The sequence below is a fragment of the Chaetomium fimeti genome, assembly GCF_033439085.1.
Source record: "Chaetomium fimeti strain CBS 168.71 chromosome Unknown B0H64scaffold_2, whole genome shotgun sequence".
NCBI classification, from domain to species: domain Eukaryota; kingdom Fungi; phylum Ascomycota; class Sordariomycetes; order Sordariales; family Chaetomiaceae; genus Chaetomium; species Chaetomium fimeti.
This window is the reverse complement of record NW_026944330.1, coordinates 2,402,096-2,418,048: the sequence shown is the minus strand read 5'-3', so window position 1 is coordinate 2,418,048 and position 15,953 is coordinate 2,402,096. Positions and strand designations below refer to the sequence as shown.

Genomic DNA, 15,953 nt, shown 5'->3' with positions numbered 1-15,953 from the left:
GATGATGTACCCCTCCGAGCTGAACCCTAAACCGGAAATGAACTCCTTCTCGTCCTCGTAGTAGATTTGTTGACAGAGCTCGGGATCCGAACTCGAGATACTCGGGGACAATGTCCCGTTTCGAAGTTGGCCAAATCCTCTGGGGCAAGATATCCTCTTACACAATTGCCGTTTCCCTCCGCAACCGTCCCGGCGGGCCATGGCTTGCCATGTTCGTAACCAACCCAACCTCATTGTGACTTCCGGACCCCTAACATCAAGCAGAGGGCCGAACTGCGAGCGTTTTGTGGTGAAAACCGGGCCAGAAAACCGGCTGCAGAAAGAAGCCCAAGCACTCCGACTCTTTCGGGGATGCGGCCCCCTGCGCCAGCTCGTCGATGAGGTTCAAGACCCACCCTCCCTGGTGCTGGAGTACATGGACAGCAGCGTCCTCAGCTTGGTGAAGAAGAACAAGCTCGCACGGGTTGAAGCGAAGCGTGCTCTTCAAGCAGCCGCCCAGGCGCTTGTCGCATTGCACGAGAACGGCATTGTACACACAGGTATGCGGAAGACCTCGATGCGTAATCTACGAGCATGGTGAGGTAATCCCTCTATCACATCCCTCCAGATGTTAAGCCGGACAACATCTTGGCCAGGGACAACGCTCCGGGCGGCGCTCTGTACAAACTCAGCGACCTCGGCGACTGTTCCCCAGCAGACGTGCCCTCCAACGATGGCAACCACCTGATCGGCGCCGAGATCTTCTGCGCTCCGGAGGTGCTCCTTGGGATTCCGTGGACGGCCAAGGCCGATATCTGGGGGCTCGGAGCCACAGTGAGTTATTCCCCCGTTTTGTAGGACCAACGCTTCTAATATTGTCTCAAGGGAATCACCCTCATAACGAGGAGTTACATCTTCTTCCCCAGGAACCCCCCACCTCCGAAAGACCCGCGGCTATCCCTCGCCGTTCTCCAGATCCAGAATGACTTTTACGGACCCATCAGCAGAGCCGCGTTTCGCAGCCTCGCAAAGGACTCCGATTTACCCCTACTGCAACAACTTGAAGAGAGCTACCGCCCGTTTCCACTTTCGAAGGCATCCCCGCTGGTCAGGCAGGAAGATGTTGAATTCTTTGGGTACATAATGAGGGCCGACCCAAGAGAGCGCCCATCAGCAAGCGAGATTCTGCGGCACCCGTGGTTCGACGGCGTCTAGACAGCCGGCTCGCCTGAGTTCAGAAAGAGACAAGCGATGGCACGTTCCAGAATGGTAATGTGTAATATGACTAGGTAATCGGTAGTAGTTAGGAGTTAGAATACGTAGGTACAGAAATGGGAAGTTGTTTAGGTAGGTAGGTCGGTAGGTAGGTTAGGTACGGTCGACAAAGCAAAGGTTGGTTGGTGTGTGAGTGTGAGCGTGAGGGGTAGAAAACAAGGCAAAACAAGAAAACAAGCGCAGCGGAACGCTCATGGCCGACTGACATGCTGCGCAGAACCCAAGCAGACGATATCCTCCCACCCTCCTTCTATCTCTTCCTTTCTTCCCCCCCTCTCTTTTCCCCCCTTCTCCTTTCCCTCTCTTCTCTCCACTCTCCTCTCCTCCATCCCTCCTCCCCTCTCTCCCATGATCTTCTCCAACTGAGCTCAGCACAACCTTCCACTCACTTTCCACGCCCCCGCCTCTTCGAACCACCCACAACCTCGTGTGTAGCCCAGAGGAACAGAGTAGACCCAAGCGAGCAGGGGCCCGAATCAACCTCTCCGCGTTCACTCTCTTCTGGTGAGGTCATCGGCCCCGCTAACGCAAGTTGCCCTTGACGCTCAAGGTCCTAGCTGCAAGCGATGGGGACTCCTCTCGAATGGCTGTGAGCCCTTGTGAAGTCGTAGGTATACCACCTAGCTAGTTGTCCGGGTGGAAGATGAACAACCCTAAAGGGCGTTCACGCAACTCCCGTGGGTGTATTGTAGGCGTAGTGGTTGATCAAAACCCGAAGGGGTTATCCGGCGCTGTGACACATCACCGTTAGCGTCAATCTCTTCAGAAAAAACGGAAGCAGAAAAAGAGGAAAAACTCACTAGCAGCAGACAAATTCGCCCTCCTCCCCGTAGCCTGCGGCGCCAATTTCTTGGCCCCCTCCGTCACACCAAACCTCACCGGCGGCGCCGGCCCCGTCTGCTGAGGCACGAGCGGCTGCACAGGCGGCTGCAGTCCGCCACTGGCACCACCAGAAGCAGGCATATTCCCAAACCCAGTAGCCTGCGGCTGCATGGGTTGCATCGGCTGCATCGGCTGCATGCCACCTCCAAACCCAGTAGGCTGCGGCTGCATCGGCTGCGGCAAGCCAGTCATCTGCGGCTGCTGCTGCTGCTGCGGATAGCCGCCCATGAATCCCGTAGGCTGGGCCTGCATGGGTCCCATACCCGTGGGCTGGGGTACGAACGGGCCCTGGAAGCCGCCCTGTTGTTGTGGTTGCTGCTGCTGTTGCATGCCGGTCATCATGGGCATCATCGGCTGCTGCTGCTGCTGCATGGCGGTGTACTGCTGCTGGAGGCGGGCTTGGGAGAGGTCGTTCAGGCTCTGGCCCGGGGGCGCGACCTGGGAGTAGCCGGTCATCTGGGGCTGGAGGGGTGGCGGGGCGAAAGCGCTGGGTTGGGCGGACTGCGGTGCGGAAAGGGGCCGCGAGGGCGGAGGGGGTGGCATTAGGCCGCCCTGGCCTTGGGCGTACTGCGGCGCCATGGGTCGTTGGCGAGCGATGTTTTGTGGCAACTGCTGAGCGTACTGGGATTGTTGGCCGTTGATGGCGGGCGGTTGCATGCCGCTGAAGAAGCCGGGGGTGGCGCCGGTGGGCTGGGCAATCTGGGCCGGAGCCGGGGCGGGTGCCGTAGCGGGCGCCAAGTTCAAAGCTGGTGGAGGGGCGGGCGGCTGAGCCTTTTCCGGCGTTAACGGCTGGGTTAGCAGTGACAGCTCCTGCATCGACCCGGTGAGCTTGGCCGAGCTCGGTGCGGGAGCAGGGGCCGGAGCCGGGGCAGGAGCGGAGGCGGGAGCTGCCGGTGCCTGCTGGGGAGCCGGTTCGGGGGTCTTGGACGGCTTCACATCCCACGCATCATCATCAAAGCCCCCGGCAGGTTTTGAAGCCGTCGGAGCTGCTGCCTTCGTAGGCGGGGACGCGGCCTTGGCCTCAGCCGGAGACGAGTCTTTCTGCGAAGAGAACGCGTTCGGATCGACGGTGTTGTTGGTCTCGACGGGAGGAGCCGGCCGTCCTTTCCTGGTGTTGTTCCGCAGCGTGCCGCCCGGGCCAGAAAACAACCCGCCACCAGGCTCTTCCTCGCCCTTCTTCCCACGATAATACTTGGTATCCAAATACCGCATCACCTTGATGATATCACCCTCGCGAAAGCCCAGGTTCCGTAATACGGAAGCATCAACGTCGGGCAGGACACTCTCGTCCATGGACTCCCTGCCGAAAGCCTGGGCGTAGCGCTCACACAGCCCCGGCTGGACCTCGCAATTCAGGAAGAACTGGAACCAGTCATAGTCCGACTTCTTGGACTCGATGGAAGCGCCGACCTTGGCAGCCGGGGGCTTGCGCGAGCTCTCGCTCGTCGTCGCCCGCCTCTTGAGGTCGGACAGCGGCTTGTCCTCGTCGAGGGAGATACCGGTGACGCGCTCGACATACTCCAGGTCCTCGAGGGACATCTTGGCGACGGGCACGGCGATCCGGACGCCGTTGAGCTTGTGGAGGTTGAGCTTGCCGTCCTTCATGCCGAGGAACTGGGCGTCGACGGTGAATGACTTGGAGCGGTCTGTCCACGAGCGGACCTTGGAGGGATCGGGTTCTAGGGGGGTTAGCAGGCCGCCCTTGACCAAAATAAAGCCAGGTCAAAATATTAGGGCAAGACTCACTCGACTTTCCGTTGGACCTGGACGAGCCCGAGGCCTCGGCGCGGCCGCTCTCGCGTCTGCTTCGCTGCTGCGACTCGGTGTTACCCAGTCTGGCCGACAGACTACTACTCCGGTCGGGCAGGGGCAATCCAGGGCCTACCTCTGATCTCGATTTTTCCCTCTCCCTCTGGTCCTCCCGCTGGCCGGCCTTGATGGCCTCCTTGGTCATGCGCGCCTCGTCTAGGCGGTTCTGCTCGATGGTCGACTTGCCGGCGCCGACACCGGAGGCGGCGGTCGGCACGGGGCTCTCGATAATGCCGGTAACCTCGATGTAGCTGCTCGGCACGACGCCCTCTCGCTGGTTCTTGACGCGGCGCACCATCCACCACTCTTCGCTCTTGGTGTCGTCCAGGATGATGACCTCATCGCCGATGCCGACGGTCACCTCGTCATCGCCCTGGGCCATGAAGTCGTACATGATGACGCCCTTCTTCTGCTGTATCGCCCTTGGCCCCGTGGCAGCCATGATCACCTCCCGCAGGCCCTCGGCACGCACGGCACCGGCCAGTTCGCCGAGCATGGAAACGATCTCTTCGGCGGTGTCCTTTGCGCCCGCGTGGAAGTCGATGCTCTTGCTCGGCTTGACCAGCTCCATGAAAACGTGCTTTCCCTCGCGCGAGTAGTGCGTCATGCGATCGGCCGTCCACTCGAGCGAGGGGCCGTCCTGAGCGTACTCGGGGGCGATCATGATGATGCCTGTCCGAAGGTTGATGCCCAGAGTAGTCGGCATCTTCTTCTTCTTGCCCATGATGGATGTCATCTCGTTAATATTGTACATGTGGAAGTCGCCTGGGGTCAGAGGTTCGGTCTTGGGGGTTTGCGGCTGCTCGTCATAATCGCCGCGGCTGTGGCGGTCATTGCGGTTGCTGTATTCATTGCGGCTACTACGCTCATCGCGACTGCTGTACTCATTGCGGCTGTTATAATCGTCGCGCCTGCGTTGTTCCACCGGTGGGGACGGACGGGGAGGCTCCACCGACATCTGCGAGTCGCCGCGCGGCCGGGCCGGGAGCGGTGGGGACTTGACCTCGGCATCGGATTCCTCGGAGGCATACTGGTTCCGGGGCGGGAGATCGAGCGGCGCAGGGGGAGGCTGCTGGGACGAACTCGCGCGCGCAGCCATCATGCCAGCGATCATAGTGGCCGGATTAGGGGCAGCGGGCGTGTCAGGCGTGCTCGGCTCGGCGGGAGCCGGGTTCCTAGCGGGAAGAGGAGGGCTCTGTACGTCGCTACTGGGGGTCCGCGCGGGGAGGGGAGGCGGCGCGGGCGCGGGCGCTTCAGCCTCTTGCTCCTCCTTGGGCGCGGCATCCCCCAGCTCGATGTAGTTGGCGGGAACGAAGCCATAGTCTCCTTCGTGTCCTACCAAAATCCAATCCGGGTCTGACGTGTCAAAGACCTCAAGCTGCGCATCCTCGGGGAACGACAGCTCCTCGTCGGTCTGCCTCGTGTATTCGTACAGAGCGCGGGCTTTCGCCTGGGGTTGGACCTAAGCACAAGCAAAACCAGCCAAGTCAGCACAATTTCCCCCCTGCATGTGAGCGAGTGCAGACGGGCATACCTCCTCGACGTAATTGTTCGGAATCAGGCCGACTGGCTCATCCTCATCTTCGCCGGTTGCCTTCTTCTTGGCCTTCCACCAGTCGTCGTCGGTGCTCTTTTCCAGCACGTAGAGCAGGTCCCCCTCGGTGATCTGCAGCTCGCCCTCGCCCTGGGGGGCGTAGTCGTAGACGGCCTTGTAGACGCCGACGAAGCCCATGGCTGCGGCTGCTGCTGTGGTTGTTGTTCACAGGAGTCGAGGCCGCTCGTCGGATCGTCGGAGGGTTGCGGTCAGTGTCGACTATTGTCTCTGGAGAGCGGCAGCAGACGGCATCGGAATCACGGTCGACGGGAAGCGTTACGGAACGGGACGGAAGGGCGGGGGGGTTGTGCGGATATGACGCCGAACCGGGTGTCGTCGCGGGGTGGCGCCGAGGGTGGGATGCAGACTCGGACTTGCAGCGGACAAGTTTGGGACGGATGAGAGTGGAGGTTGGGCCGGACCCAGGGGCGGGACTTCCTTCCACTTCTAGGTTGGTAAGGTACAGTACGTGAGTACGTAACTGCTTGAGTACGAACGGTGCGCCAGAAACGGCGGCGACTTCAACCAGGGACGACCCCGGTAAAGGTTATCTGATTTAATGATCTGTAAAAGAATTAAAAAGAGGGAGATGCAGGGCAATTCGCGTTCCCAACTCCCTCAAAATTGAGCGACTCCCAAACCGAGTCGACTTTCTCCAAATCGCAAAAAGGAGTAGAAGAGGTCGGCGGCGGGCAAGGTTGGGTCTGGGTCTGGGTCTGGGCCTGGGTCGTGGAGAAGGGGAGGCCTGGCTGCTGAGTGGACCCCCAATAATTCACTAACTATTGATTTACCGGCTTACCGGTTTACCGGGGTGGAAACGGACCAGTCGGGCCAGCTCCCGCTTGTCTCAGGCATGATGAGCTGGGTTGCAGAAGTGCGTGTGCATAATCGCACGTGGTCGGTGAACAGGTATCATACACAGGAGCAGGACAAAGTTATGCAGGGAGATGACGAGTTATGAGGTGAATGAAATACACCGCCGACTGTGAAACGGATTTCAGGTTGCCGTGGCACCTACCGTTATCAGAAAACGCGACGGCATAATGATGAAACGGGCTTGTTACGTCGCGAGTATCCCCCGTTCTTGTCAAGTTCCGTGAGTCTAATCTGTAAGTAGAAATATCTGTGTATATGACCAGAGAATGTCTACTCTTTCGGCCCACGTCTATCGGGGGACATATTCCTGAAAAGGTTATCACGGTCCCTATCAACTGAATGGACTACCACATGACAATATTGAGAGAGCGCAGTGCCAAATTCCCATGTGTTTATCCCCCTTTTCCTTCCCTTTATTTTCCCCTTTCTCTTTCACTACAATCTGTGTTCCGCCCACCGCTCTTTACCTAGGCTGCTGTGGCTGCGGGTCACTCTCATGCCCCGACTCCCGCCTCGTGCTCCAGGTGCCCTGGCTCCGCGACACCATCCCGGGGAAATACCGCGGCTCGTGCCCCGACAGGTGCACCGCGGGGTCAGCGGCTGTGGAAGATGTCACGGGTGTTGACGGCGTCACGGGGCTGCAGCCCACCGACACTTGGGCCTGGCTTATCGAGCTGGGCGGAGGCCCGGCCGAGGTTACGCTGCTGCCAGTTTGAATCTCGGGCGCCTTCCCTTTTGCCGTTGGCAGGGTGGTTTGCTCATGCTGCTGCTGCTGTTGCTGTTGTTGTCTTAGATCAGGAATGGAGGCGGCGGTGGCTGCGGCGGTGGCTGCGGCGGTGGCGTTGGTGCAAGTTGAGAGGGTCGGTGAGCGGGGAGGGAGCGTGGTGGTGGCGGCTAGGTCGGCGACGGACGGTGCCTCAGTGGGGAGGGCGGTGTACCTCTCGACGCTGAAAAACATATGTTAGTTGTTATCCTAGGTGAGGAGGACCCGAGGGGACTTACAGCCTCCGCTCCTCCATGAGCGTGTGGTACCGAAACTCCTCTCTCCGATCCGGCACGTTGGTCTTGACCTGGGTGTTACCCTGGCGTCCCGGCAGGTGGAAAGTCGGGCCTAGCCACTGCTGCTTGACTGAGAACTCGTAGCCACTCTGCTTGACTGAGTTCTTGGCGAGCTCGCACATATCGACCGAGCTCAGCTTGTAGATCTGCGCCGCGACTGCGTACTCCTCGATCAGCGGCTCCTTGGTGAAGGCGAACTGCAGCGGGTCGTCCGTCGACAGCGACACGTTCAACCCGCGCTTGAAGTACTGGAAGAACGGGTTCCGCTCGTACGCCAGGAACAGTGCATTGTTGCTGAGCGGCGACATGGCGATGCCGATCTGCTCGAGATAGTAGACGTACTGCAGCAGAGGCACCTTGCGCAGCAGCAGCCCGTGGCTGATGCTGTGGCAGCAGAGCGCTGCCACCGCCAAGTGTTCGCTGTCGCCGGCCTCGCCGCAGTGTGGTCGGAGCACAAACGTGTTGAAGCCCCGCTGCTTGCGGAAGTGGTTCAGGGAGGCCAGGTTGGCAAATAGATAGTATATCCAGTACGTGTATGGCGGGTTCTGCTTGGAATCCCATACCCTCGGCACGGGGAATTTCCTGAACAGCCTGCGCTCCACCTTGCTCTCGTCATCGACGCTGTCGATACCAATCACACGCTGCAGGAATATGTGAAGTTTTGGGTTCTTGCTCGGATCCTTGGTGACCTCAAACAGCGGCTGGAAGATGTTCTTGAGGATCTGCTCGAACGAGTTCATCAGGCCGCTCCCCTTGTAGACATCGTACAAGCGCGGGATCTGAATCAGCCAGCGGACGTTATGCGAGAAGAGTTTGTTGTCGACGACCCATTTCGCCAGCTTGTCCCATTCGTCGAGTGACTTTCCGTAGATGGAGATGCGCCACTCGACCATCTGGTATTTACTCGACTCCAGGTCGGCAATAACCTCCTTCGTAATCTCGGCCAGATACCGGCCCTTAATGAAGTTATCCGTCTTGAGGAAGATGGTCCGCAGCCGCGACTCGCCGATCGGGTTGTACTTGAGGTTGAACTTGTCGAACCGGTGGAACGAATCTTTGTGGGCGTGCATATCCAATGTGTCAATGCTGAGATCGTATGCCGTGAGATTGATGCTGTCAAAAACCTCGGCCAACGTCAGGTGTTTGCCGTCTCGGAACAAGACCATCTCGTCCGGGAACTTCTTCATCTTGCTCTTGATGAAGCGCAGCAGGTGCTTCTGGTTCATGCAGGCCGAATGGTGAACGTGAGTGTCGACCTTCCTGACATTGTAGAAGTCACGGTGCGGCACCTTCTTGCTGTCGGCCGTTTCCTGATACTCATTGAGGAGAATGTACAAGTTGAACTTGCCCTCCAGATACTGCAAGCGCCGGAATGCAAAGCTCTTGCTGGGGCCATCGGAAGAGATGTTCAAGATCGCTTCGAGGTCGAGGTAGTACTCTTTGATGGTGGGCACATTGACAATCGGTGTGTCCGCCTCCTCCGACTCTTGACTGTCATAGACCTGATACACCCCCATGTCATCCATTCGGAAAGTCATCCCGCTGGCTCCTGGCACAGGCGGCGCGTCATTAAGATCAAAGTCCTCGCCGATGTCCTGCCCAGGCTTCCTCTTTCTTGCGTTCGACTTGCGCGGTGACTCAACCCCCTGGGCATGCTTGTCGACATTCAGCACTAGGCTGTTTTGCATGCTGGCGTTGGCGCTGTTAGCACCCCGGGCGGCCTTTTCCCGGTCCTCAGTCCACGAGGGCTCAGGAGGGGGAGGATAAATATTCCAGGTCGGATCATCTTTCGGGTTATCGTTGGGTCCCTGGAGAGAGAGCCGGATGTACTTGTTCCGGATGTCGATAACCTTCTGGACGTCTTTGAAGATGGTGCTCAGTTCGGCGTTGATCTGGGGGTCAGCGTCCAAGTAACTGCTGTTGCCGAGGCCAGGAATGCCTCCACCCAAGAGCATCTGCTGCTGGAGGGGCCGGGTCTATCTGGGCCCCTGTGGGCGCCCCTGCGTTGATCGACTGGGCGTAGCTGCCGCGACTGGGGAGGTTGCCCGCACCGATATAGCTGGGTTCCCTCCTCAAGGGTTGGTCGAACAGGGGCTCCGCAACGGCAGCCGAGTCCAGCTCGGAAAGCTTCAGGTTGCTGAAACTGTGCCCAAGGTTCGAGGCCAGATCAGAATACGAAGCGGCAAGTCCACCAGCAGAGAGCAGTGGGCTGCTCTGGGGCGACATCTGGGCAAGTTGGTTGAGTTGAGTGCGGCTTTCTGCCTGGCTTCGTTGGTAGAACAGCTTGGCGTCAGTCTGGGTCATTTTGCGTTCTGCTACCATGTCGTAAAAGGCAGTTTTATGAGGCATGTCTCGGGGCAACATGCCATCCTCCATATCAGACTGATTTCGCCCCTGGCTGTCATCCAGACTGGAGCCGGCCTCGATGTGACCCTGGGCGGCTTTCCGAGAGTTGTGCTCCTCTAGCTCACCCTCGGAATCCGTGTCACCGTGATCACGCATCCCGTACTCCTCATTATCCGAATCGAGATCAGGCATCTGAGTGGCTGTGATTTTGGGCGAAGTCGAGTTTGACGAGGGGTCATGCGAGTACGGGTAGTCTGGTTACAAAAATCAACAATCAGTTCCACAAAAAAGATGTTGTGGTTATCGAGATGATGTCGTGCCCAGTGCGTGTTTGGATAGTGTTTGGGTACCTTAGAGAACTTAGGTAGTTTGGGAGTGTGTGGGAGTTGTGGTTGGTGGTTGGTGGTTGGTTGGGCGGGGAGGGACAAGCATTGAACCCGCTTTCCGGAGTCGACTCAAAGCACTCACCAGCCATGGTCACGAGGTGATCCTCGAAAAAAGGAAAAAGAAAAGCAAATAATTCCGAAGTAGCGAATCGTTGACTGTGAGCCTGTGATACTGTATCACTTGACCCAATAATAAGCCTTTCTCGGTTGACCGCGGGGTTGTTTTGTGCGAATACTTCAGGCTCGAGTTATAACTTTCCGTGTAAGAGTCACCACTGCTTAACTAAACAAGAACCACCATTCCCAAAGAGAAGAAGTCTTCATGTTGGGCTGACCAAAACGGAAGGATCCAACCTGATGCAACCTTAATGAGCGGCACCATCGGCAGCTTCCGCCCTAACCGCACTGTCTGGTGGGCACTCTTGGGCCATGACGTTCGGAGGTGGCCGCTGGAAGTACTGCCAAGGCCGCGAGAATGCGAGTCGTTTCAGTGCCGAGAGTGCTCAAAAACATGCAGTCCGACCCTAACCGGGTCGATGATTTCTTGGTTGAGTTCCACGAGGGTGATGGATGGGGATTCCAGGTTCCATCTCATAAAAAAATAAAAAAAATAAAAAAAAATAAAAAGAAACGGAAACCTTGCGAATTACTTGAACTTTAACGGGATATAAGACCCTCTGGTTGGTCTTCCGCATTACTCGACTCCACTAATACCTATATACAAGAAAAAGGCATCTTCGGAACCAGGTCTGTTCATGACTTGGCCGCCGCTCGCACTCTGGCGGGTGGCTTTCGTTTCCCGTCTAAGGAATACAAACCACCCGCAAAGAAGACGATGCACGCCCCAATCAGTGTCCCAAAGGCCAACCGGTTCCCAAAGAGCCATATACTCAGCAGCAGGCTCACGAGCTTGCGGATGTTGAGCACGATGGTCACCGTCAGGGCCGACGACGCGGCCGCCAGCAGATTCACACCCCGGATGCAAGCGTACTGGGTCAGCACGTTGAGGACGAGATAGAAGAGCTGGTTCGGGATCTGAATCCTCTCTAGGCCTTGCTGGATGTTTGGCGATAGGTTCGGGTAGTCCTCGAGCGGGGGTACGGGGAGCGCAAGCGGGGCGCTGTTGGCGAGCTTCATGAACTGTTTCGTGAGGGACGGTAGGAACGGCAGGAAGAGGGGCAGCGAGAGGAGATGGGAGTAAAAGAGGTTCTCCTTCCATTGCGGGCCGTATATGCGGTACGTCTCTTCGGTGTAGAGGCCCATGATGGCCGACAGGACCTGTGCGATGAAGAGGATGGCGAGGCCAGTACTGAAGCTTGTGTTGCCGACGGTTTTGTCCGATGACGACCCCTAACACATACATGTTAGTCCTGACTGTCCACACCGCAATATCGCAGGTCCATAAATACCTTGGTTTGCGCATCGGACCAGGCTGCGGTGATGACGCCCACGGTGAGTAAGAGCACTGCAGTCACCTGGATCCGCGAGTATCTCTTGCCATACAGGCTCCCCGCAATCATAGTCGTGATGCTGCCTCCCGACCGCAAGATAATATGCACCGGCACCGAAATATCGTAGCTGAACGCATGATTATTGAGCACGTTGATGCTGAAGAACAGAACGATGTTGACGAGCCACCGGCGGATCGGGACCTTGTTCGGCTTGAGGAAGAAGGGCGGGCGCCTCGAATCGAATTGCGACGGAAGGCCGATGGTGGCGACAAAGAGGAATTGAACGAAAGTCAATAGAGTTCCTGTTGACAAACTGGTTAGCCCGCCGATGCTCCCTTTTTCCCGGGCCGCTCCCGAGGGCGCGCCCGAAACCGCGCCGGGTAGATGCGCTGCGCGCTCTCGAGGTAATGAAATACGGGTAACAAAACATACCACTTGCAGGCTCGACCTTAATGATAGACTCGAGAGCGAAAACGTTGGAGCAACAGCCGCCAAAGATCAGCGACAGCATGGCCCCGACGGCCAGCCATTGCGGGATGGTCTCGATGAACATGCGGCCGGCCAAGGCCATGGCGCGGCTGAAGACGGGCCGGTTGTCATCGATGCCGTACATCTCGGCCTTTTCTAGAGAGGGTGCCGCATTAATAACGCGAGGCGACGGTGCGGGCATGGCATATGCCTTGTCGCCGCGGTCTTTGCTGTTAGGCGGCGTCTGTTTGTGCAGCGCCGGGCGCCGGCGCGATGTCATGGCCAGGGGGGTTGTGGCGCGGGGGCCTTCGCTTCCAAGTTGCTACAGGCACATAAAAAAAGGGCCAGGAACGGAGAACTGCTGAGTGCGGGACGGGCAAAGGAACGGTACCCAGTCGTCTTGCCACAGGTCTGGGAGGGCGAAACTCGGTCCTCTGGGCAATCGAAATCCAAAAAAGACAGCCAGGTGGTCGGTGCTGTACTGTGGGTGCGGCGAACAGATCGTCAAAGCGATGGCGGGGCAAGAAGAGAGATCTGCCCCCTTCTTGGATGCTCGCTTCGTGTAGTCGGACGGGTAGAGAGAGAATGGCTCTAGTCAACTATCCTCACGCCTTACACTATTCGCAACCCCAAACAAAAGTCGAAGTTCGCGCTGGAGTTCAAGCTGTGGCCGTCGCACGAGAACAGCAATACGATAACTAAATGAGCAATAGAAGAAAACAGCGCCAATCCCTCCCTTATGGGGCGCTCATAGTCACGGACCGCCCGTGCAGCGTTTTTCGCGTCGGCCGCAAACTCGCAGGGCGACGTTACCTTATCCGTGCTTATTTCGAATCTTCCGTCGAGGCTTCCATGTGGCCACATGAAAGGGTGTCCCGGTGGAGTTGGTCCCGCGGTCCACCTTCAGAAGAGCGGCAGCACAGCGGCCTGTGAATGTGGAGTGGTGCTCAGGTTGTGAGAGAAAGCCCTGTTTCCGGGCCACTCGGATGGCAGGGAATAGCGGATAGGGCGGGAGGGAAGGCAGTTTTCAGCGGCTTTGGAAATTTGCCGAGCCGGGATCGCGCCTGACAGCTCACACAACCAATGCACAGTTTGCTCAATGATCTCCCTGTGGGGTTGCAACTGCCGTGGAACGGCCTGACTTGTCTGAACCTGCATGCCCAGATCTTGTTTGGGCGGGAGTTGGAGTTTGAGGATTGCCTCTCTGTCCGGGAATGTGGCTCGCTCTAAATAGCCTTCTGCATTCCGGGGTGTTACACGGCCGGAGAATACTCACCTTGGCCATTCCCTGGAAGGCAACGTCCGTAGCGGGAACCGAAGGAACCGACTGCCTGGCTCGGGACCTGGGATGAACAGACGGGTTGAGGTTAGCCAGATCCTAGAACGCCTCGACATTTGTCCAACTCCCGAACTCATAATAGAGAAACGGGGGTGACGAAGAGGGGGGAAATACTACGCAGAAGGGAAAACCACAGAGTTAACCAACACATTTGCAATAGACTATTGAGCCGCGCCGAAGGTCAGGCTCAAGTGACATTGGAACCGAGAGACTGAGAGAGACGGAGCTCAAGTCGCAGCTGTATCGAGCTCGTCGAGTTGCCAACCCTAACCCAATAACTGGCACCTCATGCTATCCCCACATCATTGGAGCGATGCACAGGTGCAACTCACCAACATCACCATCAACATCAATACCCCCCGAGACTATCACGCTAGGACTTCAAAACCTCCCCATTTTATTTTCACCCCGTCAATTCTCGGTTTCACTCATCCACTTGGTACTTGACCACGGCATCCGGCGGTTTTCTATCCTTCCCGCCCTGTCAGCCATGAGCTGAAACTGCCATCATGTTTGTGTTTCCCGGTGCCTATCTGACAGGGACATCAATTTAATTAGAGTAAATATCGCTAGGACTGTATTCGCTCTCATTGTCATAAACAAGGCAGGTGGCCTGATCTATAACCGGTCCTTCCACGAAGGGGGTTTGAATAAACTCAGCACCAACGACTACCTAGTCCTAGCAGGCACCTTCCACGGGTTAGTATGATACACATAATCCCATCCTCACCCACCCTCTCTCCACTCTCCACTCTCAAAACACGTACTCACCAAACGCACAGCGTCCACGCCATCACAGCACGGCTCAACCCGCTCAAGGCCGCCAACCGCACCTCCACCTCGTCGGGGGGCGCCCTGGTCCGACCCGACCCGCCGTCCGGCCTAGAAGTGCTGGAGACGGAGAACTTCCGGATGCAGTGCTTCACGACGCTGACGGGGATCAAGTTCCTGCTCTTCACGGACACGACGCAGGCCAACGTGGACCTGACGATCCGGCGCGTGTACGAGATGTACGCCGACTACGTCATGAAGAACCCCTTCTACCAGCTCGAGATGCCCGTGCGCTGCGACATGTTCGACCGGAAGCTGGGGTCGTACATCCGCGAGATCAACAACAGGTAGAGCCTGCGCTCGACGTGGGTGGATTGGGTGATGGGTGGAGGGGAGGGGAGTGCGGGGTGAGAGATGAACGGGGGGAAGCATGGGAGTTATTCGGCGTTTAAGTTTTCAAGTTTTTTACTTTGGGTGTAGAAATTAGTAGTAGTAAAGGGCCGTGAGAGGGCCCGCCGTTGATGACAAGCAACGTCTATTTCTACAGACTGGAGAGGACCGGAGTGTGGGCCATTCTAGTCCCATCAGGTATTCTCAACCCCTCAAGCAGCGCGGCGGCCGTCTCAAGAAGTATCCATCTTGTCGTCGTCCTTCTTGCTGCCGCTCGGTTGCCCGTCCTTGTCCAGCAGCGGCGCCGACTCGCCTTCCTCCTTGACGCTCTCTAAGCCGCCCTTGTTGGACGCCTCGCCCTCCTCCCGAGCCTTCTTCTCCTGCCGCGCCTTCTCTTCCTCCATACTCATGCGCAGCGCCAATGCCAACTCGGGGTCCTGTGTCGGGTCGACGCCGAAGGGGAAGTCCTCGCTCGCACCACCGCCGGCCTCGGCACCTGCGCCACCGGCACCGCTAGCGGCGGCCTCGCCGAGCATAATCGGGGTTGAGATGAGCTGGTCGCTGAGAAGCTTGGAGCTGGGTGGAATAACAACAAGGTGCGACGAGTCGGTCGTGCCCTTGATTTCGCGGTTGAACGCCTCCAACTTTGCCTGGTTCTCCTCGTCCATATCGCCAAACAGCACGAAGTCGACGCTAATGGAGAACTTCTTCATCTTCTTGGCGAGGGTGACTAGCTCGCGCTCTCCCTCTTCGATAGGAGAGCAAACAAAAACGACGATGCGCGCCCGTTGGGACTTGTTCTGTCGGTGTTTGAGTGCGAGCTGGCGGGGTCATAGGTTAGCCTACGGATGAGTCGCAGCGTGCGGGTTGTGGCGCATTAACTCACGCTAGCTATTTGTATGCCAGTAGAAACATGGGCATGGCCCCGGATCTTCTTCTTGGTCTGATGCAAACCCTCGAGAATCTTGCCCTGGTCCGTTGTGAGAGTCGCCAACACCTCGGGACCCTTGCCGCCCATGCTCATCAAGCCAACCGAAGACTCTGGGTTGCCCTGCACAACATTTTGGAAGATGATATTAACAGCATCGCTCTGTGCGTCGTAGCGGGTCGCTGGGTAGTCGCCGTTCCTGCTGCTCTCGCTGTTGTCCACCACGATCATTACCGCCTCGAGAACCATCTTGGCGAACTGTTATCGGCGAACAAATGACTGATTCTGAATGGAAGAGCTGATATTTCTCGTAGTCGTTGCTTCGGTACGTTGGGATGGGCGATGGGATTGTCGCTGATTAAAGGTGTTGGTGGTAGGTTGTTTGCCCGTTCGACGTTGG

General features: G+C 57.7%; 6 protein-coding genes across 6 annotated transcripts; 2 read left to right on the top strand and 4 right to left on the bottom strand.

Annotated features, from left to right (window-relative positions):
- The first annotated feature begins 17 nt into the window (after positions 1 to 17).
- B0H64DRAFT_85466 (kinase-like domain-containing protein) lies at positions 18 to 1,327 on the top strand. Its single transcript, XM_062808880.1, has 4 exons — positions 18 to 211; positions 265 to 539; positions 608 to 813; positions 865 to 1,327. The coding sequence occupies exons 1-4, from the start codon at positions 111 to 113 to the stop codon at positions 1,192 to 1,194; spliced, it is 912 nt and encodes a 303-aa protein (XP_062662419.1). The 5' UTR covers positions 18 to 110; the 3' UTR covers positions 1,195 to 1,327.
- Positions 1,328 to 1,906: 579 nt separating this feature from the next.
- B0H64DRAFT_85457 (uncharacterized protein) lies at positions 1,907 to 5,886 on the bottom strand. The gene is made up of 4 exons (XM_062808879.1): positions 5,480 to 5,886; positions 4,022 to 5,407; positions 3,883 to 3,949; positions 1,907 to 3,815 (listed from the first exon to the last, which is right to left on the bottom strand). The coding sequence occupies exons 1-4, from the start codon at positions 5,675 to 5,677 to the stop codon at positions 2,017 to 2,019; spliced, it is 3,450 nt and encodes a 1,149-aa protein (XP_062662418.1). The 5' UTR covers positions 5,678 to 5,886; the 3' UTR covers positions 1,907 to 2,016.
- A 540-nt stretch (positions 5,887 to 6,426) lies between these two features.
- B0H64DRAFT_386577 (uncharacterized protein) lies at positions 6,427 to 10,250 on the bottom strand. Its single transcript, XM_062803144.1, has 4 exons — positions 10,171 to 10,250; positions 9,578 to 10,074; positions 7,418 to 9,450; positions 6,427 to 7,362 (listed from the first exon to the last, which is right to left on the bottom strand). The coding sequence occupies exons 2-4, from the start codon at positions 10,010 to 10,012 to the stop codon at positions 6,879 to 6,881; spliced, it is 2,952 nt and encodes a 983-aa protein (XP_062662417.1). The 5' UTR covers positions 10,013 to 10,074; positions 10,171 to 10,250; the 3' UTR covers positions 6,427 to 6,878.
- Positions 10,251 to 10,983: 733 nt separating this feature from the next.
- B0H64DRAFT_294570 (UAA transporter) lies at positions 10,984 to 12,405 on the bottom strand (the record flags this gene model as incomplete). The annotated part of the gene is made up of 3 exons (XM_062800067.1): positions 10,984 to 11,556; positions 11,616 to 11,959; positions 12,090 to 12,405. Coding segments are annotated over 3 exons (1,233 nt in total), but the record flags the coding sequence as incomplete, so codon positions are not given.
- A 1,636-nt stretch (positions 12,406 to 14,041) lies between these two features.
- Positions 14,042 to 14,586, top strand: B0H64DRAFT_317710 (Sybindin-like protein; the record flags this gene model as incomplete). Its single annotated transcript, XM_062800348.1, has 2 exons — positions 14,042 to 14,163; positions 14,247 to 14,586. Coding segments are annotated over 2 exons (462 nt in total), but the record flags the coding sequence as incomplete, so codon positions are not given.
- Positions 14,587 to 14,858: 272 nt separating this feature from the next.
- B0H64DRAFT_439328 (uncharacterized protein) lies at positions 14,859 to 15,802 on the bottom strand (the record flags this gene model as incomplete). Its single annotated transcript, XM_062806419.1, has 2 exons — positions 14,859 to 15,446; positions 15,512 to 15,802. The coding sequence occupies 2 exons, from the start codon at positions 15,800 to 15,802 to the stop codon at positions 14,859 to 14,861; spliced, it is 879 nt and encodes a 292-aa protein (XP_062662414.1).
- Positions 15,803 to 15,953: the final 151 nt, after the last annotated feature.